Below are 26931 nucleotides of genomic sequence, written 5' to 3' on the forward strand. Positions count from 1 at the left end.
AAGCAACTCAATTATGATTGGCTCTTATCATTTCTATATTCATGCAACATATATTCATGCAAACTAGTTTGTAGCCGCTTTTATAAGGTTTCATTAGTAAAACACATGCACTGTCCGGGTTTAGTTGTTAAATCTATACTATATATTAAGGAGACTGGTTTTCCAATGCCACGTGTCAAAGTTTGCTGCATCCGGTGAGTTCCGGTTAATATGAGTGAGGGGGAGAGGGGGAGAGAGAGAGGCCGCCGAAGGCGGCCGGCTATAGTAGTTGACTTAAATGACTGTGATCTTCCCGGCTTTTGTGCATGGACTTCCTTGCCCTTACTTAGTCACGAGGGTACCTTGTGGAAGGGTACGTTTACATACAAAAAATCTTGGAGAGCGTCGTTCTTCGACTAAAGGTGCACACTCCTCGAAAATTTGCTCCTTCTCCTTCCTTGCAGATAGACTCTGCTTGCAGGCTTGCCTTCTAATGTTTGCATGACATAGATTCTCTGACTATTCTGCTACGTGCGCTCGTTTCCCTCTTAAAAAAAAAGTAATTTTGGTTTCCATTCTACATGTTCTTTCCATGGGAGTTTGCCTCTAAAGTGATATATTTCTCCTTTGTTGAACAGGTGTTCTGTGGAAATAGGGAGACTCTGGGTTTGGCATGGACATAACTTTAGATTCGGAAGAGTCTGCCTTGCCGAACGAGTCGCAATCAGTGGTATACATTGACAATTCTTGTTTCAACTCTTAGCAAAAAAATATTTGGCTGCTATATACACATTTACATGCATGTTGCGTACAACTCATGTACTTCTGTACATACAAGTCCTATGCATGTACACACAGATACCTAGCTTGGTTTATATGTGGTACATCGTTCACAATGGTTGATGTATGTGGTCGAGAGGGAGATTTTTATCATCGTAAGAACAATCTTCAAAGACTATAAAGATTTTATCCTGCAAGTCTTGAACTTGATTATTCAAAATGGAAATGGAAGAGAGAAATGAAATGAAATGAATGAATGTGTGTCTTTGTGTGTGTGTGTGTGTGTTAGCGAGAGAGAGAGAGAGAGAGAGAGAGAGAGAGAGAGAGAGAGAGAGAGAGAGAGAGAGAGAGAGAGAGAGCACAGAGTTGCTTAGCGCTTTCAATTCCCATGCTTGCTTTCCCTTGTATAATCACACCCACCTGCTTCTTTGCGTTAGCCTGCTTAGTTAGACTTTCCCTATATAGCCACATCTCTCCTTCATGCTTTTCGAGCTCTATCGTGCATGAATTTTAATAGTTTAGATTCTTGTCTGGTGTTGGCTCTAGTATCTCTTAGGAGCAAATTAGGGAGTGTCTGGACGCAGAGTCTGAGAGCAGAGGATCCTTGGGAGTTGTACCCTCGTTGTGATCAATGAATAAAGAAATACCGAAAGGGGTGCCAATCTTTGGGGCCAATGCTACTGGGCGTGGAACTCCATCATGCCATGTCGACTCTCTCTCTCGCTCTCTCTTTCTATTAAAGTTCAATGGTTTTGAAGTTTTCGTCCGTGTGTTGCTATTGATTTCTTGCTTGGAGTGTCCAAGCTTGTTACAAACTCTTTGTCCAAGCAAGTTACGACAATCCAATAGCGTATGGACTGGTCGGCTACAAACTTATGAAAGAAAGATTGGTATTTGCTTTTGATTGCATAAATGGAACGTACACGCATGCAATACCTAAATGTAGACTCTACTGACTCGAATGGGGAATGTTGCCGCGGTAACTCTTCAAAACGAAGCCCCTTCGGGGCTGATTTGATGCACTTTTGGATCTGCCTCGATGAGGGGTTACTGTTAGCTACCAAGAGATAGATCTAGGATTGAATTGCAATCCTAATGTGAGGAATCAAGGGCTGAAATCTGGCTGCAAAAACGCAGCCGATCTGCCACCTAAAGCAGGGCTGAAAACGCAGACGATGATGATGCCGATGATGGACAACAATGGGAGCACTCGATGAGCTAGGGAATGGCTGAGCAGAGACTCAAATGGCTGCCAAAGATTGGGCTGTAGCAGGGAGATTAGCGTTAGCGGATCCGGGCTGTATCCGGCGAGCGGAAGGGTTGAAAATTGAAAACGTTGGTCTGATCTTTTGCTAGCTGGAAGCATTGAGTTGATCTGCAATCTCGGAGCAAAAATGCTAAGAGTATGTGAAAACGTTGGGGCTAGTTTTGGCGCTAGCTCATCTGTCCCAAAACATTGGCTTGCTTGCTCCTCTATAAGGCAAGATACCGGTTATAAACTTTTTAAGACTTAGATAGGGCAAGTTTGGAAGACAGTTATAAAAATAAATCATTAGAATGATTTATTAATAAACTTGACTCCGGTAAAGTTTTTAGGTGAAACATATATCCACGTGGGAATCCAATTGACGCGGGGAATGGCTCGTTGGATTCATCTAACCTAAAACTACATGCATGTCATGCCAGATGACCACAGTAGTGTAACAACATGTCACGTGACACACCCAACCCTATGTGTCCGTGGACAAGCTACAGCACGACCAGGGTTCAGTCAGTCAAGTCAGTCTAGAATAGGAAGTGATCTGGCACTTTTGTGAGTCTATTCGTAGACGGTGCATGTCAAGACACTTGGATTAGATGAATATCCTCTGGTTGCACACATCATGATCATAGAATTCCCATCAGAATCCTTCAGGGAAAATTTCCAGTGCATTTAGCCTATTTTCCCTATTTTTGACATTTTTCACTTATTATTTTTAAGTGACTTTTGTTGGAAAGTAGGTAGGGCAAATTGAGTAAGTTTGTATATAAGCAAACCTAGACTAGTACTAATTGGCAGAAGAGGCAGCAGGAGTACATGCTCAACATGCACCTTCTTAGCAGAACCCCCCAAGAGATCTAGCGTTTTTGGAGCAGATCCGGTACCTAGCGTTTTAACACCAGATCAGCTAGCGATTTGCACTTGCAGATTCCGACGACAGCAAAACATTAGATCAGCCTAGCGTTTTGCATTTGCAAGACAAACGGCGACAGATTTGCAGATCCTCAGCCCTAGCGTTTTTGCATCTGTATCCAACCTTAGCGTTTTGCATATTCTCCACGACGGAACCTCAAGAACCATCAACGTTTTCAGTTTTCAGCAGTTAGACACCGCAGATCAAGTCCCGAACCTCGCAGATCTCACCTTCCCGCAGCAGTTCCTCGCCGCACGGTCAGTTTCCGCAAGGTTTACAGTTTCAGCAGGGAGAACGCAGATTTCAGCATCTGCGTTTTCAGCGTGTCGTCGTCGCATTGTCGTCATCGACATCGTCACCGACATAGAGTCAGAATTCAACAGATAAAGATTTGCAGATTTCAGGCCTTAGCATTCTCAGATTTCAGCCCGTCTCGTCGTCATCCTCATCGTTGTTGACATCGTCGGCAATCCAAGCATTGTAGAGATTTGTGCAATTATAAGTAGACCGCTCTCACCATAGAGAGTGGGGACTTCGGAGGAGGGTTTTACAACGTCTCTGGTGTCGTATTCTCTTCTCTCTATCTCTTAGTCTCATACACTTTCACGCACAGTGTCCATTCACTTTGTTTGTGTCCATTGCACTCTCTCATTAAGAACGGAAGGCTCTCCCTTCCATAAGAACAAAAGGAATCTTGAGCACAGTTTGGAGCACTCATCTTGAGCAAAGTTCAAACATTCATTCCGCTGCACCTAACACAATATCTATCAAAACGCTTGAACAAACCGTTTATGCAAGAGGGAACTGGAAAAGCTAATCTAATGGACTTGTCCGGACATGCAAGTCTTGTGAACAGGCTCACAAACTTGCTGATACTACTACTCCTAGGATTCTAGACACTCCTATCTAGGGATAGGTAAAAAAATTTGGCTCTAGCAATCGATGAAGCATATCCACGTGACACACAGAGCCATGTGCACGTGGCATCCCCTCCCTGCTTAAGGTGAGGGAACTCCATGCATGCCATAAAATAGTCTCAAATGAATGGCCTTATAAATTATGTCCTCCACGGCTACTTTTGAGAGAGAAGCTCCCCCGAGTGATGTGAAAATGTCCGAAACAAAGATAGCGATGATACATCTACTCGCAACCAATGGACTGCCTTCTAGATCAACGATTCCCGTGTTGGTTACCGGTGAGTCTTTGCTACCCCAACTCGGATGGTGTGAACCAAACTATAAACCGAATGGATGCTCATAGAGCGAATGGTTGGATATGCAAACGCTGATGCTCTTGAAGGGTACCAACCAACCAACCTATGCTGTCCCTACGCGGGAAGATTGGCTAGAGCAAGCAGAATGGGAGATGAAGTTGGATATGTCCTCTGAAATGTCTGCGAACCATGGCAAGTCCTCTGTATGATGTCTCATGAAACCGCTTGTAAGGTGCAGCGGAATGAATGTTATTCTTTCTCAAGATGAGTGCTCCATAATGTGCTCAAGGTTCCTTTTTGTTCTTATGGAAGGGAGAGCCTTCCGTTCTTAATGAGAGAGTGCTATGATCACGAACAAAGTGAGTGGATACTGTACGTGCAAGTGTATGAGACTGAGAGATAGAGAGAGAAGAGAATACGACACTAGAGACTGTTGTAAAACCCTCCTCCGAAGGTGTAAGTGCAGCGGAATGAATGTTGTATTTTCTCAAGATTAGTGATCTTTATTGCTCAAGGTTCCTTTTAGTTCTTAGGGAAGGAGAGATTTATGGAGAGTGCTATGATCACGAACAAGTGAATGGATATTGTGCGTGCAAGTGAATGAGACTGAGAGAAGGAGAGAGAAGAGATACGACACGAGAGGTTGTAAAACCCTCCTCTGAAGTCCCCACTCTTGTCGGCGAGAGTGGTCTACTTTGATTGCACAAAGGTGTACAATGCGAATGCAATGGATTGATGCAACTTGGACTATGCCGATGACGACGACGGTGGTGACGACGACGACTTGATGGCTAGAATTTGAGATCTTCTAATCGATGAATTTCGGGACTGTTTCGGTGGCTGAAAATGACTGTTTTGGCTGCGTTTTCTTGGGCTAAAGATGGGGGACTTCTGCAACCAACTGGGGGCTGATCTGCTACTGTTCCATAGGCTGAAAATCTCTGTTTTTGTCGAGGGTCCTTGGTTGAATAAAAACGCTGGAATGATGCAAAGCTTGGCTGCGTTTTGATGGCTGTTGTCGCAGGTTAAAAACGCTGATGATCTGTAGGTCCAGGCTGTGTTCTATGGCTGCAAACCTGCTGCAAAAACGCCACCAAGGCTGATGTCTGCTAGCGTTAGTGCTGGGCTGAAAACGCTGGACAGGGCAACATGTCTGGCGTTAGTAAAAATGCTTAGGCTGAGGTTGTGGGTCGTGGGAAAAATGCCAGAGAAGAAGCTTATGGCGATGCTAATGCTGTGGGAGAAAAATGCCCAAGTGAGGGAGATGCTGTCGATGGGAATCTGCTGAGGGGGTGTACTGCTGAGAAGTTGCCTGTTAAGCGGGAAGCTCCTGCTGCCTCTTCTACCAGAAAGTGCTAACTTGGGTTTGCTTATATATTAACTTAGCAAAATTGCCCTACCTACTTTTGTTGGAAAGTCACTTAAAAATAATAAGTGAAAATAACCAAAAATTGGAAAATAGGCTAAATGCACTGGAAAATTCCCCTAACTGATGCTAATGGATTCTGATGGGAATTCCGATGATCATGCTGTGTGCAATTGGAGGATATGCATCTAAGCTAAGTGACTGGGCATGCACGGTCTACGAATATACTCACAAAAGTGCCATATCACTGCTAATCTAGACTTGACTAGACTGAGTGAATCCTGCTGTGGTGTAGCTTGTCCACGGACACATAGGTTTGGGATGTGTCACGTGACATCCCCTTCTTTTCAAAGTGAGATACTGGTACCGAACTGTATGGCGTCGGGGGAGATCGTCAACAACATCCGGAATCTTGGAAGGGACTCTTCGTCGGTCCACTCTGATGTGTGGGTCGTGCGGTACTTGAACTTCATAAAGGTCTGCAAAGCTTGCTTCTTTGGGCCGTGCCAAAATCGACTCAAAGTCTTCTGTGGCTCCTTTGATGCTTCAACTTCGTCTAGAGTCCTGCTTCTTTCGTCTTCAAGAATCTCCATGGCTGAAAATTCTTGAAACCATCTCCAACACAAAACCATGAACATACCCATTCCATGTAAAGTGAAGGAAAAAAATAGTCTTCTCGAAAGACTGTGTATGCAATGTAGATGAACATAGAGACGGAGTGACAACCCGTTCATCAAACACATGCAAACAATGCGTTCGAATCTTTTCTGTTTGATTGAAATCAATCAACTGTGGCAAATCACAATGGAAATGCCCATGCTTGGTGCTCATACAATCATGTGCTCTTTTGAAAACTGTGTCATGCCAAGGAAGAGACATGGAATGCGACTTCCTGATATACAAACTTGTCAACTTTTAATGAAAAATCCGCATACATTCGTGCTCATCCATGAGAGAAACGTGCTCAACATACAATGTGTCATGCTTAGGAAAAGGGATCACATAAAGACGTCGACTACAATATAGGAAACGATCACGAATGAAACACTCGAACAATGCGTGCGTATCAATCATGCGAACACATAATACTTCTTGTGAGGGTTCCTTGGACCTAGGCTCGAGAGCCAAGATCGGTTCTTCCTGAATGATCGAATCGTCCTGTGGGGGTTCTTTGGACCTCGACTCGAAAGCCAAGATCGGTTCTTCGTGATTGAACGAATCTACAACGAGGTTAGCTTCGCTAGAAAAAGCATCCACTAATACATCATCCTTGTGAACAATCACATCATCTTCATGCAACTCATCATGCTTGTGAGAAATCACATCGGGATCATGCAAATCATCATGCTTATCTTTGTCAATCATCATGCGGAACATTGTCAATCAAATCATCATGCAAATCATTGTCCTTCAAATCATCATCATGCTTCACACAATCATGCAAATCCTGTGTATCATGCTTTGGAGAAGAAGAGATTGAGAGAATCTCCTTATCCCGAATCCTTGCAATCTTGTCCTGCATATTAGCAATGAGAGATGGAGAAGGAACAATGTCCTCTCCATGAATGACAATGGGAGAATCACTTTTGGCATTGAGAGTGAAGGTGTAAGCCTCCCAATCAATGAGAGGGTTATTATCACGAAACCATCGAATGCCAAAATCATATCACATCCTGAGAGAGGAGAAACAACAAATCTTGTAGTGAAGGCAGCTTTTTGAATTGCAAACAACACATCAAGGCATTCCTCCGTGATGAGAGCGTCCATAACGGGAAGAAAGCCAGAGACCTCCATAGGAGATCTCGGACTAACTTCGAGGCTGGCTCTCTCAACAAGAGAGGGATTGATCACGTCATGCATACTACCTGGGTCAAACAATATGACAAAACGGTGCCCCGACGTACGACCATAACATTTAATGAGAGAATCATCAATGGGAGGGTCTTGAGAAACTTTGGGTACAGCTGTGTTATCATTCATTGCATTGACAGATGTAGTGGGTGCTGTGGGTTCTTTAGATTCATTCGATTCAAGCTTAGGACATGTTCGTTTTATGTGACCCTTAATGTGACAATGAAAACAACGACCTTCCTTAGAATAAGTGCTTTGTTCTTCCGAAGTGATGTATCCTCCTACAATTCCTTGTGCTACCTTTTCATCTGGAGTAAGCTTAGGTTCAACAATTGTGTTAGCCTTACCCTTAGATTCATTGGAAGAATTCTTTGATGAGAGACTGTTGGAAGATTGGTTAGAAGAGTTATCATTCTTACCATTCTTACCGTTGTGAGGGTTCTGAGAAGTCTGCAAGGTACTTGTGGAAGTCTTGTTCTCCTTAGGCTTTCCCTTGTTGTGCTTCATCTCTTGGGCGAGAGCAATCGCTACCGCCTTGTTGAGATCGATTAGATCGAATACCTCGACATCGCACTTGATATACTCGTCCAATCCAAAGAGAAGCCTCTTTGCGTTCATCATCCGACATGCGTAATTGGGTACCTAGCTGCAAAACATGATTAGAAAAAGACATAACCGGCATACCATTTTGCTTGAGAGCGCGCCAATCGTCCTTCAATCGTGCAAGGTACTGAGGTGGCATAAACCGCGCCTTGAGTTTGTCTTGGAAATCAGCCCAACTAAAAGAGAGGGGCGTGAAATCGTCGGCTGTCTCTAGGTGCACGGCTAGCTGTGCCTCTTGCCATGTGTGGTACCAATTGATGGCATCACCGGCAAGGTACATAGCTGCCGTCAAAACTTTGCTATTTTCTGTTTTCTTAGTTGTCGCAAAATAAGCATTAAATTGATGCAACCAAGAATGAATAATTGTAGCATCCATCTTACTGTCATACTTACTGAAAGTCAACTTTTGTGTGACTGGATGGTTGGAATCCGCATCGTGGCTCGCGCCACTTGATGAACTTCCACGATCTTTGGGTGGTTCGGTCTTCGAAGCTAGGATGTGGGAAATAAATTCTTTATGACGAATCTCCCTTTGAGCTTCACGTTCATCGCGCTCGCGTTCGAAAGCAAGTCGATTTTCTTCTTGTTTTGCGGCAAGAGCAAGGCACTCACGTTCCTGAGCAAGGCGATTTGCTTCTTGTCTATCCATCATGGCCATCATCTGCGTGACCATTTCCTCTATAGGGTTTGGTGCACTTGGTGGCGTAGATGGCGAAGGGGGAGGGTTGAAGAAATCATCTCCAGGTGGGGACGAGTCTTCGCCGCCTCTCTCATGCTCATCACCTATCACCAGGAGGTGTATTTTTCCTGTTGCCTTCCGTAAATAAGTACTAGATATTTTTATTTATTTTTATTTTTACTTGTTTTCCCTGGAACCCTTGAAAAGGTGCAAGTGGACATTCGATGGCCAGTGTGAAACGGCTGTGGCCGAATAGGTTTCTCACAGCGGGAGTCTTGGTCGGTCAGTCTGGGATTGGTCGGGCCAGTTAGCACTGAATTCTGATGAGTATGGAAGCTTGTGTGCGCCAAATGAAGTTTGGGCCACTCAGAAAGTCACTTATAACTTTATAAGTCAGTGGGAACTAGAGAATTAACTCAAAAGGGGCAAACTGGACACACGGCGGCTCCAGGCAGTTTTGCCACTTCCAGCATGAAGAGGGGGCGCCCAATTTGAGAGAGGAGGCTGATTTTTGAACATAAGTGAGCTACAGTGTGTGTGTGAGTAGTGGGTGTAGGTCTACAGCTTTAATGGAAAGCTTGCCTTCTCCTCTGTCTCATGTAGCGCGATGATTTGCTCTCGTGCATCTCTCTCTCCCCTCTGGCACATATGGTAATGCCCCACTAGATGGCCTACTCAGATGAACATGTATAGTTCTAGGGGTTTATGCGTGTTTGCCAAGGCAAGAGCCTTCTGAACAGGAACCGGATTAGCTAATTGCTAATCCCCCACAGGTACGCACAGTTCCATCGCGAAAGATTGCGAGTTTGGAGAGTTTTCTCGCGTGAAAACTCGTCCGATTCACAGGGGAACTGTCCCATTGCGTGCGGGAGCCCTTGGGACACGCGTAGGCGTGTTCGCTCCGCTAAAAACGATCTGAAACAGCGAATTACAGCCTGCTGTGTTTTTCTGCAGGTTTAGGGTTTCGAACCTAAACTGCAACGGAACACCGGGGGAGCCTCGTGAGAGCCTTGGGATGCGTGTATAGGCTTTTGGGCACCCGGCAACGAAAAACAGGGAATCACAGCCCGCGGAATTTCTGTGACAGCTCACCAGAAAGCTTCCAGATAGCGAGGGAATTCGTCCTAGGCAGGTGCTTTTGACCTACAGGGGTTTTTGTGCTGTTATGCTGCCAAAATCAGGTCGAAAACCTGCGTTTTCAGCCCTCGCTAGGTTTGGACAGCTTTGTGAAAGCTTGTGCGAAGTGATCGGATCGTCTACCTTAATTTGAATAAAGAAATACCGAAAGGGGCGCCAATCTTTGGGGCCTACAGGGTGTCGGTCTCATGTGCGCAGTGACATTCTAGTCGCTGGACGCAACTGTGTTCTCTTCCCTTCTCAGTGCTCTGTGTAAATTTAACAGGTAATTGAAATAGTACCGCCCTCTACGTTGTACAGGCCGGTTATATCACCTGTATGCGAAGTATCCATTCCGCTTCGGGTGACGACCATGCACTATGATCTTGGGGTCTTAAGCTCGCGAGGAACTTGGGTTCTTGAGGGTCTTGAGGTTCTTGAGGTCCTTGATTCGTGAGAATCTTGGGTTCTTGAGGATCTTGAGGTTCTTGCGTCTTGAGGGTCTTGGGTTCTTGGGGTTCTTGAGGTTTTCTTTCGCTTGCAAATCGCGTTGGAGAAGGATCTTCTCTTCACCCGAGTGCTACTCCTTTCTGCGGGCCCACCCCTTGGCAGCCTTGTGCTCACACCAAGGTTGCTTTTTCCCACCTCACGTCGATTGGCCGGCCGCTAAGTGCACGGTCCGCTCTCAGTGAGTGAAAAGAGACACAAATGGAGGCTGGGCAAGCCCTTCTTTCTTGGGATTCCTGTCACTCTTCAACAACACACGATCAGGAATCGCCACGCCCAAGTAAACTTGGGTTCGTGCGACCTCAACAAGCAAAAAATTTATCTTGTGGTTCTTTCCTTGAGTAATGCAGAACACTTCCAAAGCTCTGATACCAATGTAAGGTGCAGCGGAATGAATGTTGTATTTTCTCAAGATTAGTGATCTTTATTGCTCAAGGTTCCTTTTAGTTCTTAGGGAAAGAGAGAGCTTTCCGTCTTATGGAGAGTGCTATGATCACGAACAAAGTGAGTGGATATTGTACGTGCAAGTGAATGAGATTGAGAGAAGGAGAGAGAAGAGATACAACACCCGAGAGGTTGTAAAACCCTCCTCCGAAGGCCCACTCTCGTTGACGAGAGTGGTCTACTTTGATTGCACAAAGGTGTACAATGCGAATGCAATGGACTGATGCAACTTGGACTATGCCGATGCGACGACGACTTGATGGCTGAAATCTGAGATCTTCTAATCGATGAATTTCGGGGCTGTTTCGGTGGCTGAAAATGACTGTTTGGGCTGCGTTTTCTTGGGCTAAAGATGGGGGACTTCTGCAACCAACTGGGGGCTGATCTGCTACTGTTCCATAGGCTGAAAATCTCTGTTTTTGTCGAGGGTCCTTGGCTGAATAAAAACGCTGGAATGATGCAAAGCTTGGCTGCGTTTTGATGGCTGTTGTTGCAGGTTAAAAACGCTGATGATTTGTAGATCCAGGCTGCGTTCTATGGCTGCAAACCTGCTGCAAAAACGCCACCAAGGCTGATGTCTGCTAGCGTTAGTGCTGGGCTGAAAACGCTGGACAAGGCAGCATGTCTGGTGTTAGTAAAAACGCTCAGGCTGAGGTTGTGGGTCGTGGGAAAAACGCCAGAGAAGAAGCTTATGGCGATGCTAATACTGTGGGAGAAAAATGCCCAAGTGAGGGAGATGCTGTCTATGGGAATCTGCTGAGGGGGGGGGGGGGTACTGCTGAGAAGTTGCCTGTTGAGTGGGAAGCTCCTGCTGCCTCTTCTGCCAGAAAGTGCTAACTTGGGTTTGCTTATATATTAACTTAGCAAAATTGCCCTACCTACTTTTGTTGGAAGTCACTTAAAAATAATAAGTGAAAATAACCAAAAATAGAAAAATAGGCTAAATGCACTGGAAAATTCCCCTAACTGATGCTAATGGATTCTGATGGGAATTCCGATGATCATGCTGTGTGCAACCGGAGGATATGTATCTAAGCTAAGTGACTGGGCATGCACGGTCTACGAATAGACTCACAAAAGTGCCAGATCACTGCTAATCTAGACTTGACTAGACTGATTGAACCCTGCTGTGGTGTAGCTTGTCCACGGACACATAGGTTTGGGATGTGTCACGTGACAGAAGGCCCCACTCTCGTTGGCGAGAGTGGTCTACGATTGATTGCACAAACTGGTACAATGATGTTGCATGAAACTGATGCAAGTCTAGACTATGTGGACGACGACGACGGGGATGACGAGGCCAACACTAGGGCTGAAAACTGAATGTCTTTATCTGCTGTCCAAAAATGCCCAAGGTTGAAATCTGCTGCGATTCAAACGCTGAATTCGGGGGCTGATTTATGCTGCTGAAAAAAACGCTGATTTGGGCTGATGAAAAACGTTGAATTCTGCTGCGTTTTGGTGCTGAAAACGCCAAGACACAGAGGGCGAAGATGGCTTTGGAAATGCTAGGTGCAGGGGGCTTAAGCGATCTTGGGTTTGCTGAAAAACGCCAAGGGAATTGGTTGCTGGCGATGTTGAGGGAAAAATGCTAGGGATGCCTGCATGGGGAAATCGCCCAAGGGAAATTGGGGAGTCTTGCTGAGAGAGAGGGAACCTGTTGCCAATGGCCTGCTGTTCTCCTTACTCATCTCCCATTTAGTGCTAAGCTTGGTTTGCTTATATATTATATTACCCAATTTGTCTACATACTTTCCAACAAAAGTCACTTAAATTAATAAGTGAAAAATGTCACCAACGTGTGACTACTATCTATTCTTTTTGTTGATTTCTTTCTTATTATTTATTTACTTTCACTTTTTTGGAAACACCCCTCGGGAAATCTAACTGCCGTGCATTGCATAGCTAGTGTGGAACTGTCCAGAGGGAGTCCAGGCTTGAGGGCAAGAGAGGACTAAGGTTGGACAAAGACTATGGTTAGCCAAAGTGGGGTCATTGACTAGCCAAAGTGGAATCCTTTGCTACAGAGGCTACATTTCAGTTTTGGGTGTGGCTCCAGTGTACAAAGGGGGTTAGATGACCTAGAAAGATACAATGGCAGCATCTCCTAAAATTTAGGAAACTGCTATTTTGGGAACTGAAAATGTGTTTGCATCATTACCTCCGGAATGACAAGGGGAACATTTTCTTACTCTGTCGTGAAGTCAACTGGGCAACCGGTTGGGAGATTTTTAGGCGGCAACCCCGAAACGGGAAAATGCTTGTAAATGTGCCAAGTGGCACCTTCTGGTGCACTTTCCTCATGCAACAAGAAGTGGTGCTGAATTTTAAGGTGAGAGAGGCTCATTTTCAGATTTTGTCACAAGTTAAGAGCTATGGAGTGCTTGCTTTCCCTCTTATGTACAGTGCGGTGCCAGGAGTGATGCCCTGCACGCTACGCACTGCCCTCTCTCTCCCCTATGGCAGTATGTTATGCCCCTCTAGTGGGCTTTTCAATTGACCAATGTACAGTTGTGTGGGTTCATGCGCGATTGTCGAGGCAAGAGCCTCTTGCACAGGTACTGGATTAGCTAGCGGCTAATCCCCCGCAAGTACAAGTGAATTCGGAGAGGTTTCACGCCAGAAATCTCGTCCGATTCAAAGGGCAAGTAGCCCTACAGGTGCGGGAGCTCGAGGACTTGCTACGGATGCGACCGGCACGCGAAACGGAACCCGAAACAGTAAATTACAGCCTGCTGTGTATTTTTGCAGGTTTAGGGTTTTGTCCCTAAACGGTCCCTAATACCCCCAGGAGGTTCGGGGACGCGAGGGGACCGCTGTACAGGTGATCTGGCGCATTTTCGGGGCTGAAAACAGAGAATTCAGCGTGCTGCAGATTCTCGCCAAGTTTTGCAAAGTGCCCGCATGCGTTGGGAAAGTCGTTCAATGCGTGGGAATATTGACTGTGAAGGGTCCTAGTACAGTTATGTTGCCGAAATCGGGCTGGAACAGTTGAAATTCAGCCAAGCTTGTGCGGGGCAGCTTGTAGGGAACCACAGCGTTTATTCCCTCTTTTAAACAATAAAGAAATACCGAAAGGGGCGCCTAAGTTAGGGGCCAATCTGGTGTCGGTCTTCTCATACAGGTGCATTCTAGCAGCCTGTATCCCTTTCCCTCGTGTTTTGTCGTGAAAGTACAGGTAGAATAGACGACTAATAATGGGTGAAAGCTAAATCAAGGTTTGAAGTAAAGTCTACCGCCCTTTTTGGAAGTACAGGCCGGTTTCAAAAAATGTCAAAGATAGGTAAAATAGGCTAAATGCACTGGAAAATTTCCCTTAAGGATTCTGATGGATTTTGATGGGAATGCTTATCATCATGCTGTGTGCAACCAGAGGATATGCATCTATACTAAGTGAGTGGGCATGCACGGTCTACGAATAGACTCACAAAAGTGCCAGATCACTTCTAATCTAGACTGACTGGACTGGCGGAACCCTTGTTATGCTGTAGCTTGTCCACGGACACATAGGGTTGGATGTGTCACGTGACATGCGCTCCTTTTTAAAGTGAGGTACTGGTACCGAGCTGCATGGCTTCTTTGTAGTCTGCCAGCAACTCTGGATAATTCTTCGTCGACCCACACCGCTTTGTGGGTTCCTCGATCCTTGAACTTCAAAAAGTATTGTCTCACTTTTCGAACCATGTTGAAACCGATGCAACAACACTTGCTTCGGCTCCATGACTTCAGCTTTATCAATGATATCCGGTTCTTCTTCTTCCGAAATGTCCTTTGGAGGTGTTCCCTGAAACATTTTCAACCAAGAAACATGGAAAACGTTGTGCATTGACCATGAGTTAGGCAACTGCAATTTCATTGAAACCTCATTTATCTTTTTAATGACTGGAAATGGACCATACATACGAAAAGACAACTTGGGACACGTCTTTCCAACTTGCTTAAGACGATGCGTCATGATTCTTAAATACACCCAATCTCCTTCCTTGATCGAAACATCTTGACGATGCTTGTTAGCCTGCCGTGAATAAGATTCCTGAGTCTTGCTTAGCCGAAGCTTCACTCTCTCTGAAATCTCATCCAATGACTGACTTTCAGCGTTGGCATCAGGCATTTGATTGACCGAACGAGTCAAAAGTGACTGGAACGGATGGCCAAAAGCTACCTCATACGGAGTTCGACCAATAGCAAAAGAAAAAGAGTCATTCAGTACCAATGGGAGATAGAGCTTCTGCTGAGACTGCTGATCATGCACTTACGACTTTAAAAGATCAAAAGCCAATTGATTGTAAATTTCTGTTTGACCATCTGACTGTGGATGAAAAGCCGATGAATTATTCGACTTAGTGCCAAAATTTTCAAAGAGTGCGCGCCAAAAATTGGACGTGAACTTAACATCCCTATCTGAAACAATTGATTTTGGCAAACCATAGAGGGGTACCAATGCTTAATGAACAACCGTGCTACATCTTGTGCAGTAACTGTGGCTTTACAAGGAATCAACATGCAAAACTTGCTGAAACGATCAACAATTGTCAAACACTGAGTGTTCCTTGAATGCAAACTTGGTCCATGGAAATATCTTGAAAAGGTCCATCGGGAATAGGTAGCGGAAGCAAGAGGCCTTGCTGCTTACCCCGAGGAGCTTTTACCTTTTGACATATAGTGCAGTGTGTGAGAGAACGAAACACATCTTTTCGCATTTTAGGCCAATAAAAGAATCTTTCTATTTTTTCCAAAGCGTTGTTCATCCCCTGTGCCCACCCGTGAGAGAATCATGTGCATCATGCAATATGGTTGGCCTGAGAGAGGGCAACACACATAAACGTTGACGAAAATACAACAAGCCATCACGAATGAGATAGTTGCTTGGCCCTTGGGAAGCAAGAGCTTGCAACCAATGCTTACCAAACTCGGAATCGCATACTGATTCTTCATGCTGTCAAAAGACTCATTATAACCGGCTTGTACAACGTAGAGGGCGGTACTATTTTAATTAACTGTTAACTTTACACAGAGCACTGAGAAGGAAAGAGAACACAGTTGTGTCCAACGACTAGAATGCCACTGTGCACACGAGACCGACACCCTGTAGGCCCCCAAAGATTGGCGCCCCTTTCTGTATTTCTTTATTCAAATTAAGGTAGACGATCCGACCACTTCGCACAAGCTTTCACAAAGCTGTCCAAACTTGGCGAGGGCTGAAAACGCAGGTTTTCGACCTGATTTTGGCAGCATAACAGCGCAAAAACCCTTGTAGGTCAAAAGCTCTTGTCTAGGACGGATTCCCTCGCTATCTGGAAGCTTTTTGGTGAGCTATCACAGAAATTCAGCGAGCTGTAATTCCCTGTTTCTCACTACCGGGTGCCCAAAAGCTTGTACACGCATCCCAAGGCTCTCACGAGGCTCCCCCGGGGTTCCCTTGCAGTTTAGGTGCGAAACCCTAAACCTGCAGAAAAACACAGCAGGCTGTAATTCGCTGTTTCAGATCGTTTTTAGCGGAGCGAACACGCCTACGCATGTCCCAAGGGCTCCCGCACGCAATGGGACAGTTCCCCTGTGAATTGGACGAGTTTTCACGCGAGAAAACTCTCCGAACTCGCAATCTTTTGCGATGGAACTGTGTGTAGCTGTGGGGGATTAGCAATTAGCTAATCCGGTTCCTGTTCAGAAGGCTCTTGCCTTGGCAAACGCGCATAAACCCCCAGAAGTGTACATGTTCATCTGAGTAGCCCAACTAGTGGGGCATTACCATATGTGCCAATAGGGAGAGAGAGATGGACGAGAGCAAATCATCGCACTACATGAGACAGAGGAGAAGGCAAGCTTTCCATTAAAGCTGTAGACCTGCATCCACTACTCACACACACACTGTAGCTCACTTATGAGTCAAATCAGCCTCCTCTCTCAAATTGGGCGCCCCCTCTTGCTGATGGAAGTGGAAAACTGCACCAGGAGCCGCCATGTGTCCAGTTTGCCCCTTTTGAGTTAATACCCTAGTTCCCACTCACTTATAAAGTTGTAAGTGACTTTCCGAGTGGCCCAAATTTCATTTGGCGGGCACAGGCTTCCATACTCATCAGAATTCAATGCTAATTGGCCCGACCAGTCCCCGACTGACCGACCCAGACTCTCGATGTGAGAAACCTATTCGGCTGCAGCCGTTTCACACTGGCCATGCAATGTCCACTTGCACCTTTTCAAGGGTCCCGGGGAAACAAGTAAAAATAAAAATAAATAAAAATATCTAGTACTTATTTATTGAAGGCAACAGGAAAAATACACCTCCTGGTGAAACTTACTCTGAATAGAAAATGTGGTCTTGACTCAAGAGCCAAAATCTGTCCTTTGCGACTCAACGCATCTGCAACAGGGTTAGCTTTTCCAGGCACATACTCAATCAAACTTCCAAATTGCTCAAAAAATTGTAACCACGGTGCTTGGCGATCACTCCAATGTGCACTAGGCATAGATTGGAGCCACTTGAGGGCTTGATGATCTGTGCGAACTGTAAACTCTCTACCATAAAGAAAATGTTTCCAATGTTTAAGAGAGTGAATGACAAACAAAAGTTCTTTATCATAAACTGAATAATTCTTTTCTGCACTATTGAGCTTCCGGCTAAGGAAAGCTACTGGACAACCATGCTGCTGAAGCAGAGCGCCTATGGCGACATTGCTCGCATCCGTCCATACCTCAAAGGGATCATTCCAAGAGGCAAGGATAAGATACGATGCTTCTGTCACTGCAACCTTGAGAGCTGCGAAAGCCTCAATGGCTGCTTCGGGCAAGTCTACGCGCTGACGGCGAGTCTTTACCCCTTTCAAAACATCAGTCATAGGTGCAACAATGCGTGCAAAATTCTCTATGTGCGAACTATATGCTTGACATAACCCAAGAAAAGAACGCACATCATATGCAGTTTTGGGCAAATCCCAATTATGAACCTGTTCCACCTTCGCGGGATCTAGCTTGACGCCTTCTGTAGAAATGATATAACCTAGATAAGTGACTTCAGTAAGAAAAAATTCAGACTTCTTAGCTGCAATGTATAATTGACACTCATCCAAACGAGTTAGTACCCTTTCGACATCTCTTTCATGTTGTTCCCACGATGCAAAAAAAAAGAGAATATCATCCAAAAAAATGAACACACATACACCGACCATGTCGCCGAAACGACCTACCATGAGACGATTAAATGTACCCACGGCACCTGTCAAACCAAAAGGCATAACAATATACTCCCATTGCTCTCGTCGGTGCGAAAAGCGGTCTTGAAAATGTCGCCTTTGAATACCCGTACCTGATGGTATCCACTCTTGAGATTGACCTTCCTGAAAACCTTTGTCCCATTGAGCCCATCTAGGATATACTCAATGCGAGGCATCGGAAACTTGTTCTTGACGGTCATCTTTTTTAATGCCCTGTAATCAACACACAAACAAGATGAACCATCCTTCTTGCGAACAAACAAAATAGGGGCAGCAAAAGGACTTACACTAGGGCGTATGAATCCTCTAGTCACCAACTCCGTGAGTTGTCGCTCTAACTCTTCCTCCTATGTCTTGTTCAAACGATAAGGAGCCTTACTGACAGGCTGTGTCCCCTCCATAAGCTCAATGCAATGGTCCTCCGGCCGCTCGGGTGGGAGACGAGGTGGAAGATCATCTTGCAAAAAGAGATGTTCAAACTTGGTAAACAAATCTGAATACTTAGCTGGAGCCTGAATGTTCTGGGAAACTGGGGCAGCATAGATGAATGTTGCTTGTGCTCCTCGTCGTATTCACGCTTTACTTGCACATGAGAATGAGAGCCAAAGAATGCAAGCCCTCCTCAGCACGAATGATGAGGAGGGAGTCAGTTTTGGCATGTAAAGTGAGAGTGTTAGCCTCCCAATTAATTAGAGGGTTGAGTTCACGAAACCATCGTATGCCCAAAATCATATCACATCCTGAGAGAGGAGACACAAGAAATTTTCTACTGAAAGAAGCTTGTTGAACGGTAAACATCACATCAAGGCACTCCTTCGTGATGAGAGAGTCCATACCAGGAGCGAAGCAAGAAACCTCGAGAGGAGATTTCTGACTAACCTCTAGGCGGGCTCTCTCAACAAGAGAGGGACTAATCACATCATGCATACTGCCTGGATCAAACAATATGATAAAACGCTGACCCTTTACATGACCATAACACTTCATGAGAGACTCATCAATGTGTGTGTCAGAGTCATGAGAAGATTCAGCGTGGTGCGTTATAGTGCTTGTGGTTGCTGTGGGTGCCTTTTGTTCTTTAGGTGAGGCTGTCTTAGAACAAGCCTTCTTAATGTGACCCTTGACGTGACATTGAAAACATCTACCTTCCTTAGCATAAATCACTTGTTCTTCAGCCGTGATGTATCCTCCTACAATTCCTTGTGCAGCTTTTTTATCTAGGGTTCGCTTAGGTTTTGCAGGTGCTTTAGCTTTACCCTTAGATTCATTGTTAGAGTTCTTTTCCGAGGAATTAGAGGAAGAAGGGTTAGAAGAATTACCATTCTTACCATTCTTACCGTTCTTACCATTTTGAGTGGTCTGAGAAGTCTGAGAGGTTCCTTGAGAAGTCTTGTTCTCCTTGGGCTTTCCCTTGTTGTGCTTCATCTCTTGGGAGAGAGCAATCACTACCGCCTTGTTGAGATCCGCGGGGTCAAAGACTTCTACATCAAACTTGATGTATTCGTCTAACCCAAAGAGGAAAGCCTCTTTGCGCTTTGCAAACCGTGTTTGAGAAGGATCTTCTCTTCACCCGAGTTCTTCTCTTTTTCGTGGGCGCACCCCTTGGCGGCCTTGCTCTCACACCAAGGTTGCTTTTTCCCACCTTACGTCGATTGGCCGGCCGTTAAGTGCACGGTCCGCTCTCAATGAGTGAAAAAAGGCACAAGGGGAGGTTGGACAAGCCCTTCTTTCCTGGGATTCCTGTCACTCTTCAAAAACACGATTAGGAATCGACACGCCCAAGCGAATTTGGGTTCGTGTGACCGCAACAAGCAAAAAAAATTCTTATGATTCTTGTGGTTCTTTCCTTGAGTGATACAGAACACTGCCAAAGCTATAAAACCAATGTAAGGTGCAGCGGAATGAATGTTGTTCTTTCTCAAGATGAGTGCTCCATAATGTGCTCAAGGTTCCTTTTTGTTCTTATGGAAGGGAGAGCCTTCCGTTCTTAATGAGAGAGTGCTATGATCACGAACAAAGTGAGTGGATACTGTACGTGCAAGTGTATGAGATTGAGAGATAGAGAGAGAGAGAAGAGAATACGACACTAGAGACTGTTGTAAAACCCTCGTCCGAAGGCCCCACTCTCATTGGCGAGAGTGGTCTACGATTGATTGCACAAACTGGTACAATGATGATGCATGAAACTGATGCAAGTCTAGACTATGTCGACGACGACGACAGGGATGACGAGGCCGACACTAGGGCTGAAAACTGAATGTCTTTATCTGCTGTCTAAAAACGCCCAAGGCTGGCGATTCAAACGGTGAATTCAGGGGCTGATTTATGCTGCTGAAAAAAACGCTGATTTGGGCTGATGAAAAACGCTGAATTCTACTGTGTTTTGGTGCTGAAAACACTGCCCTTCTGTTGCGGTTTGGTGCTGAAAACGCCAAGACACAGAGGGCGATGATGGCTTTGGAACCGCTAGGTGCAGGAGGCTTAAGCAATCTTGGGTTTGCTGAAAAACGCCAAGGGAATTGGCTGCTGGCGATGTTGAGGGAAAAACGCTAGGGATGCCTGCATGGGGAAATCGCCCAAGGGAATTGGGGAGTCTTGCTGAGAGAGAGGGAACCTGTCGCCAATGGCCTGCTGTTCTCCTTGCTCATCTCCCATTTAGTGCTAAGCTTGGTTTGTTTATATATTATCTTACCCAATTTGCCCTACCTACTTTCCAACAAAAGTCACTTAAATTAATAAGTGAAAAATGTCAAAAATAGGTAAAATAGGCTAAATGCACTGGAAAATTCCCCTGAAGGATTCTGAAGGATTTTAAATTGGAATGCTTATGATCATGCTGTGTGCAACTAGAGGATATGCATCTATACTAAGTGAGTGGGCATGCACGGTCTACGAATAGACTCACAAAAGTGCCAGATCACTTCTAATCTAGACTGATTGGGCTGGCGAAACCCTTGTTATGCTGTAGCTTGTCCACGGACACACAGGGTTGGATGTGTCACGTGACACCGCCAAATAACTCTTCAAAGATAGAGGCTCATCTTCGGGCTTCGACCAGATTGCTGTATGATCGAAGCTCTAAATGAATCCTCGTCTCTACAACGGATGTGGCTGCAAATGTAAGCTCGCAATGCGTGTGAACTCCCGTGGTGGTTGCCTTGGATTAGAACCCTTGGGCTTCGGATGGATGGCCTCCGATTGTTTGCTAAGAAGCGGCAGATGGTGTGGACCTTTGGGTTACCAAAGATGTGTATAGATCAATGACGATGCAATGCCTCTTCTTGAATGATGGAATTCTCCAAGTAGATGGGAGAGATGGTTGTGCAAACAATGCCAAGACTCCAAAGGTAATAGGTTGATATGGATGACACCTTTCTTTGTCATCATAGGCCGCTAATAAATCTTGATACTTGCAATCAACATCTCTATGTTTCCAATGCATGTCTTCGATGATGGGATCTGTTATGTCGAAGAATTTATGACCTTAAATATCCATGCTAGGATTTCTTTATGTTGATCATCGCTAGGATTTCTTTATGTCGAGGTGATCGAGCGTGCATACCAAGTCAACTACCCTCTCGCAGGCGCACCACACTGTAACCCTCGATATACAGTGTCCGCATTTCCTACGCTCAAGGTGCACGGTCCTACAAGCATTGGCAGGTTTTGCTGTCAGAGGCTTGGGCACTCCAAGTCGAGAATCTGGTACGACACACGAGAGAATCACTTTTAAAATACTTCACAACTTAATAATCACAGTTCAATTTGGTAGACCCGGCTCGACGTAGTTCCGTGCCCAGAGGTATTGGCCCCAAAGATTGGCGTCCCTTTCGGTATTTATTTTTCTATTAATGCTTGATCAATCATCAAAGTACAACTCCCGCGGGTCCTCGGCTCTCACACTCTGCGTCCAGATGCTTTGAAGAGTGAGGCCCTTGGGCCATTTTTATTCTTACAAGGGATGCCAAAAGCAGAGCCCCAAAAGCAATAAACTCAAAAGCAAGGAGTCCCGAAAGCAATTGGCTTCAAAATCTTCTTCCAAAACGCATCAGCGCAGTTTTCAGAATTCCATATAGTTCTCCCACGTCAACAGGCTGTCAGCGCAATTTGCAGACATCCGTATTGCCACGTCAGCAGTCATTGCGAAATCCGGATTTTTGCCATGTCAACTATGTCTGCCCTGTCCGTGGGTAGTCATGCCACGTCATCATTTTGTGACATACCCCTCTCTTGAAAGAATTGTAATTGCCCTCAATTACGCCTGCAAAACAGACAGTGGCCATAAATAATTCAGTAGACACCGACTCTAAGTACCAACGCACTAGACAACACTAATCTAGTACTTGCGCAAAGACGACTGAGTCAATGCACATTCACATCACATCAATAACATAAAAATTGATTCCAAATCTTAAACCATGATTCCTGGTAACTTAGTTAGCAATTGCATCTAGATCCATCTCGGACCTCACAGATGTCGGATTAAGTTTTGTTGCGATCATGTCTATAGATTCACAAGACCGAAATGCCACAGACATTCTGTCTTCCAGTTCTTGCACTCAAACATAACACATGAGAGGGTACACTGTAACAGACTTGGACACTCCAAGTCGAGAATCTACGGCGACAACACAAATAACCTCTCCAAAACAGTTCACAGTTCACAATTGATTCGACACTGGCCCGACGGATTTCCGTGCCTAGAGTTATTGGCCCCAAAGATCGACGCCCCTTTCGGTATTTCTTTTTGTATTAATATGAGTTCAAAGTACAAGAGTGCGGGCAGGCACTCACACTCAGACTCTGCGTCCAGATGCTCAGGGCCTGCCCACGTATTTAAAATACAAGGGATGCCAAAAGCAGAGCCCCAAAAGCTTCTCATAAAAAGCTGTCCATAAAAAACTGCCCATAAAGCACTTTCAATCTTTACCTCTCACAAGCCCTCTTATGGTGTTTAAAGCAAGGCTTAAAAAATTACGTAGCTTTCTCTCTCTCTCCCAGCAATTGCGTAAACAAAAGCAATCCCAAAAGCTGAGCGTTGTCGCAAATCTGTTGCCACGTCATCAACTGCCTGTGAAGTGCGCTACCACGTGTCACTGTTGCAGCCACGTCATCGCTCTGCCGAATCTGCCACGCCAGCATTTGGCCAAGGGAGGGTGTCTGTGAGCGAGCACTGGGCAGCCACGTCATCATTTTGTGACATACCTCCCTCTTGAAAGCATTGTAATCGCCCTCGATTACGCCTGCAATACAGACAGAAGCCATAAACTGCCTTAGCAGACACTGATTGTTAGTACCGATGCACTAGGAACACACGTCTAGCACATGTACCAATCGACAGTCACATCACACGACATCACAGGACATCACTAGACATCATAGGACATCACATGACATTCAACATTCATTCGGATCTCAGACCATGATCTATCGGCAATGAAGTTAGCAATCGCATCTAGATCCACTCGGGATCTCATAGATACCCGATTGACTAACCCCTATTGCAACCATGTCTATTCGAGATCATTTAGACCAAAATCTCCAGTCATTTCGTCTATCAGTTCTTGCACTTAAAAACAAGTCAAGAATAAATCAGTTTCATATTCAGGAATTCCATTTCCTAAAGTCATACAACAAAATACTGTCAGCTCTCAGTATCCCTGAAGCTTAAAGAGACATCAGTGACTCTAGTATTCTAAAAATCAAGGCATCTGTTGACAAAGGAGCGGAGTAACTCTCCTCTTGTGCATCCCACTGCACCAGATCTGCGGCCAAGCTGAATTTTGGGTTCCATTTGGAATAGACTATGCTAAACCAAAAGCTTCAAGGTAAAGGTTCATAATTTGAGGAGTATCTTCTAGGTCCTCCTCCTCTATCCACTTTGCATCCAATGCAAGATAGTTCTTGAATTTAACCAAGAACCGCCTTCTTACTTTACCCTTATTCTTTGTGTCCTTATGTGTCAAAATCGGTCCAGGAACAAGGATCTCCTCGTTTTTCTCCACTTCCGGTTGCTCATCGGGCTCCCCATCTATAGGCACATCACCTTTGAAAGGTTTCAAGAGACTCACATGAAATGCATTGTGAATCCTCCAAGTGTCGGGCAGTTTCAATCGGAAGGAGACATCATTGATCTTTTCGGAGATCTGGAAAAGTCCGTAGTATCTCATACTAAGCTTTGGAAAAAGCCTCTCCTTTCCCTTCTTCTTTCTTAGGCGTGCCTTCTCAAAATGTAAGAGCACCCAATCATGCTCCTTCAATTTCAAATCACGACGATGGCAATCCGCTGCATTTTTCTGTCTTTCTTGAGATTTTTGCGAAGCCTCGCGGACCTTGGCAAAAGCCGTGTCTAAGTCGCGTGTATACTCATCAGCTTCAAAAATCTTGTCGTTCGTGCTTAGGAAGGGTGGAACCTTCGCAACACCTTCAACAATCTCAAATGGCGCCTTCCCCGTCGAAGAGTGTATCGTGTTGTTGTAGGCAAATTTCACCGAAGGTAGATACTTTTCCCATTGAGTCTTCTGATCCGAGATATAAGACTTCAACAAATCTAAAACCACTGAATTGGCAATCTCAGATTGCCCGTCAGTCTGTGGGTGGAAAGATGACGAGAACTGCAACCACGTGCCAATGTTCTCCCAAATTGCCTTCCAAAACAAACTCGTAAATCTGGGGTCCCTGTCGGAGACAATCGTCTCAGGCATGCCATGTAACCTGAAAATCTCGGCCACAAACAGTCTCGCTAAGTGATCCGGCTTGACAGTTTTCTACACTGGAATGAAATGAGCCTACTTGCTAATTTTGTCAATAACAGTCCAGATATCATCGTGACCACTCTGTGTTCTCGAGAGATCAAAAATGAGATCCATTGCGATACTTTCCTTTGGCGGGTGGGTATGGGCAAAGGCTATAACAATCCCCGTGCTTTATGCCTGTCAAACTTGACCTTCTGGCATACCAAGCACCTGCGCACAAACTCGTCCACATCCTTCTTGAGTCTCTGCCAAAAGAAATCTCTCTCTACCCCTTTCTTGGTGGTAGCAATGCCGTGGTGACTCGTAAAAGGCGGACAGTGGCATTTAGTCATAACCTTTTCCCTCAACGGCTGTGTAACGTACAACATGGTTTTCCTCATCAAGTAGCTATCCCGAATGGAATATCCCGCTATTGTCTCCCCATCCTGTATCCGTGTGAAAACGTCCGCAAAATCCGGATCTGTGCTTCTGTGACAAGAAGTAGTGTAAACTCTGATGGTCTGTAAAGACAGTAAAATCCACTCCGAGTAGGTAGTGCCGCCCCTGAGTAAGAGCATGGATAACCGCCAAAAGCTCTTTCTCATAAATCCGTGCTATCAATTCTGGCCTTGAGAACAATCGGCTCTCGTAAGCAATGACATGGCCTTCTTGCATTAAGACCGCACCCAGACTACGACCACAAGTATCACAATATACTTCAAATGACTTCTGCAAGTCCGTCAAAGTCAAAGCTGGTCCCGTAGTCAATTTCTGTTTCAAAATTTGAAAGGCAGTCATCTCTGTGGGTCCCCACAAGAAAGGGACTCCATTTTGTGTCAAAACATGCAAAGGGGAAGCAACCTCTGCAAACTTTTAAATGAACCGCCTGCAGTACGAACACAGTCCCAAGAAGCTTCTAACTTCATGGACATTCTTCAAATCGGGCCAATCACGGATAGTCTCTTGTCACATGACACATCCCAACCCTATGTGTCCGTGGACAAGCTACACCATAGCAGGGTTTCTGTCAAGTCCAGTCAAGTTAGATTAGAAGTGATCTGGCACTTTTGTGAGTCTATTCGTAGACCGTGCATGCCCAGTCACTCAGTGTAGATGCATATCCTCTTGTTGCACATTGCATAAGCATAAGCATTTCCATCAGATTCCATCAGAGTCAGTTTGGGGATTTTTCAGATGACTTTATCCCATTTTTTCCTATTTTTGACATTTTTCACTTATTTACTTTTGTTGGGTACTCAGTAGGGCAAATTGGGTAAGTTAATATATAAGCAAACCCAAGTTAGCACAAATTGGTAGACGAACAAAGACACAGCAGGCTTCCCCAAGCAACAGGTGTCCCACCCTCTCTCAGCAAGACCCTCTCCAATCCCTTGGCAAGGCCCTCCCTTCCGTTGGTGTTTCCAGGATCAGCATCGCCATCCCTCAACCCTCAGGCCTTGCGTTTCCATTCTCCCCTGGCAGCAGCCCCCCAAGAACTGCTAACGCCAGCCAGCAGTCATCAGGAGTAGCGTTTTCCCCCTTCAAGCTTACCACAGCCAACGTTTTCTGGGATCGCTAAAGATCAGCCCTTGCAGCGTTTTTGCTTCAGGCATTATAGCGTTTTGTTGTCAACCATAGAAGACCTGCAGCCAGCGTTTTTCTCAGCCCAGGAACAACTCAAAAACGCAGCCCAAATCAGCAGCTATATCAGCGTTTTTCTTCACCAATTCAGCCCCTACAGGGACAGTCAATTTCAGCCGACAAAACAGTCATTTTCAGCCTTAGGACAGCAGTAGAAACAGCCCATCTCAGCCCCGAAACAGTCCATGAAAATCAGCAGATAGAAGATCCCAATTTTCAGCCACGAAGTCGTCGTCGTCATCGGCATAGTCCCATTGCATTCGCATTGTACGCTTTTGTGCAATCAAGTAGACCACTCTCGCCGACGAGAGTGGGGCCTTCGGAGGAGGGTTTTACAACCTCTCGGTGTCGTATCTTTTCTCTCTCCTTCTCTCAGTCTCATTCACTTGCACGCACAATATCCACTCACTTTGTTCGTGATCAGAGCACTCTCCATAAGACGGAAAGCTCTCTCTTTCCCTAAGAACTAAAAGGAACCTTGAGCAATAAAGATCACTAATCTTGAGAAAATACAACATTCATTCCGCTGCACCTTACATTGGTATCAGAGCTTTGGAAGTGTTCTGCATTACTCAAGGAAAGAACCACAAGAACCACAAGAAATTTTTTTGCTTGTTACGATCGCACGAACCC

At 45.2% G+C, this 26931-nt stretch overlaps 1 protein-coding gene across 3 annotated transcripts in view; it reads left to right on the plus strand.

The window, feature by feature from the left end:
- The first annotated feature begins 266 nt into the window (after positions 1–266).
- The window catches only part of LOC147445273 (uncharacterized), a 39251-nt gene continuing 12586 nt past the window's right edge, over positions 267–26931 (plus strand). The window contains exons 1-2 of one of the 3 annotated variants that reach the window (XM_086524836.1): positions 267–401; positions 618–709. In XM_086524836.1, the coding sequence (XP_086380962.1) occupies positions 653–709 (57 nt within the window). In that variant the 5' untranslated portion in view covers positions 267–401; positions 618–652. Of the gene's footprint in view, positions 539–617; positions 710–26931 lie in introns of all 3 variants that reach the window. The other 2 variants (XM_086524835.1, XM_086524837.1) reach the window with 2 other exon arrangements.

This window comes from Adiantum capillus-veneris, chromosome 12 (assembly GCF_014529385.1).
Source record: "Adiantum capillus-veneris isolate H3 chromosome 12, ASM1452938v2, whole genome shotgun sequence".
Classification (NCBI taxonomy): domain Eukaryota; kingdom Viridiplantae; phylum Streptophyta; class Polypodiopsida; order Polypodiales; family Pteridaceae; genus Adiantum; species Adiantum capillus-veneris.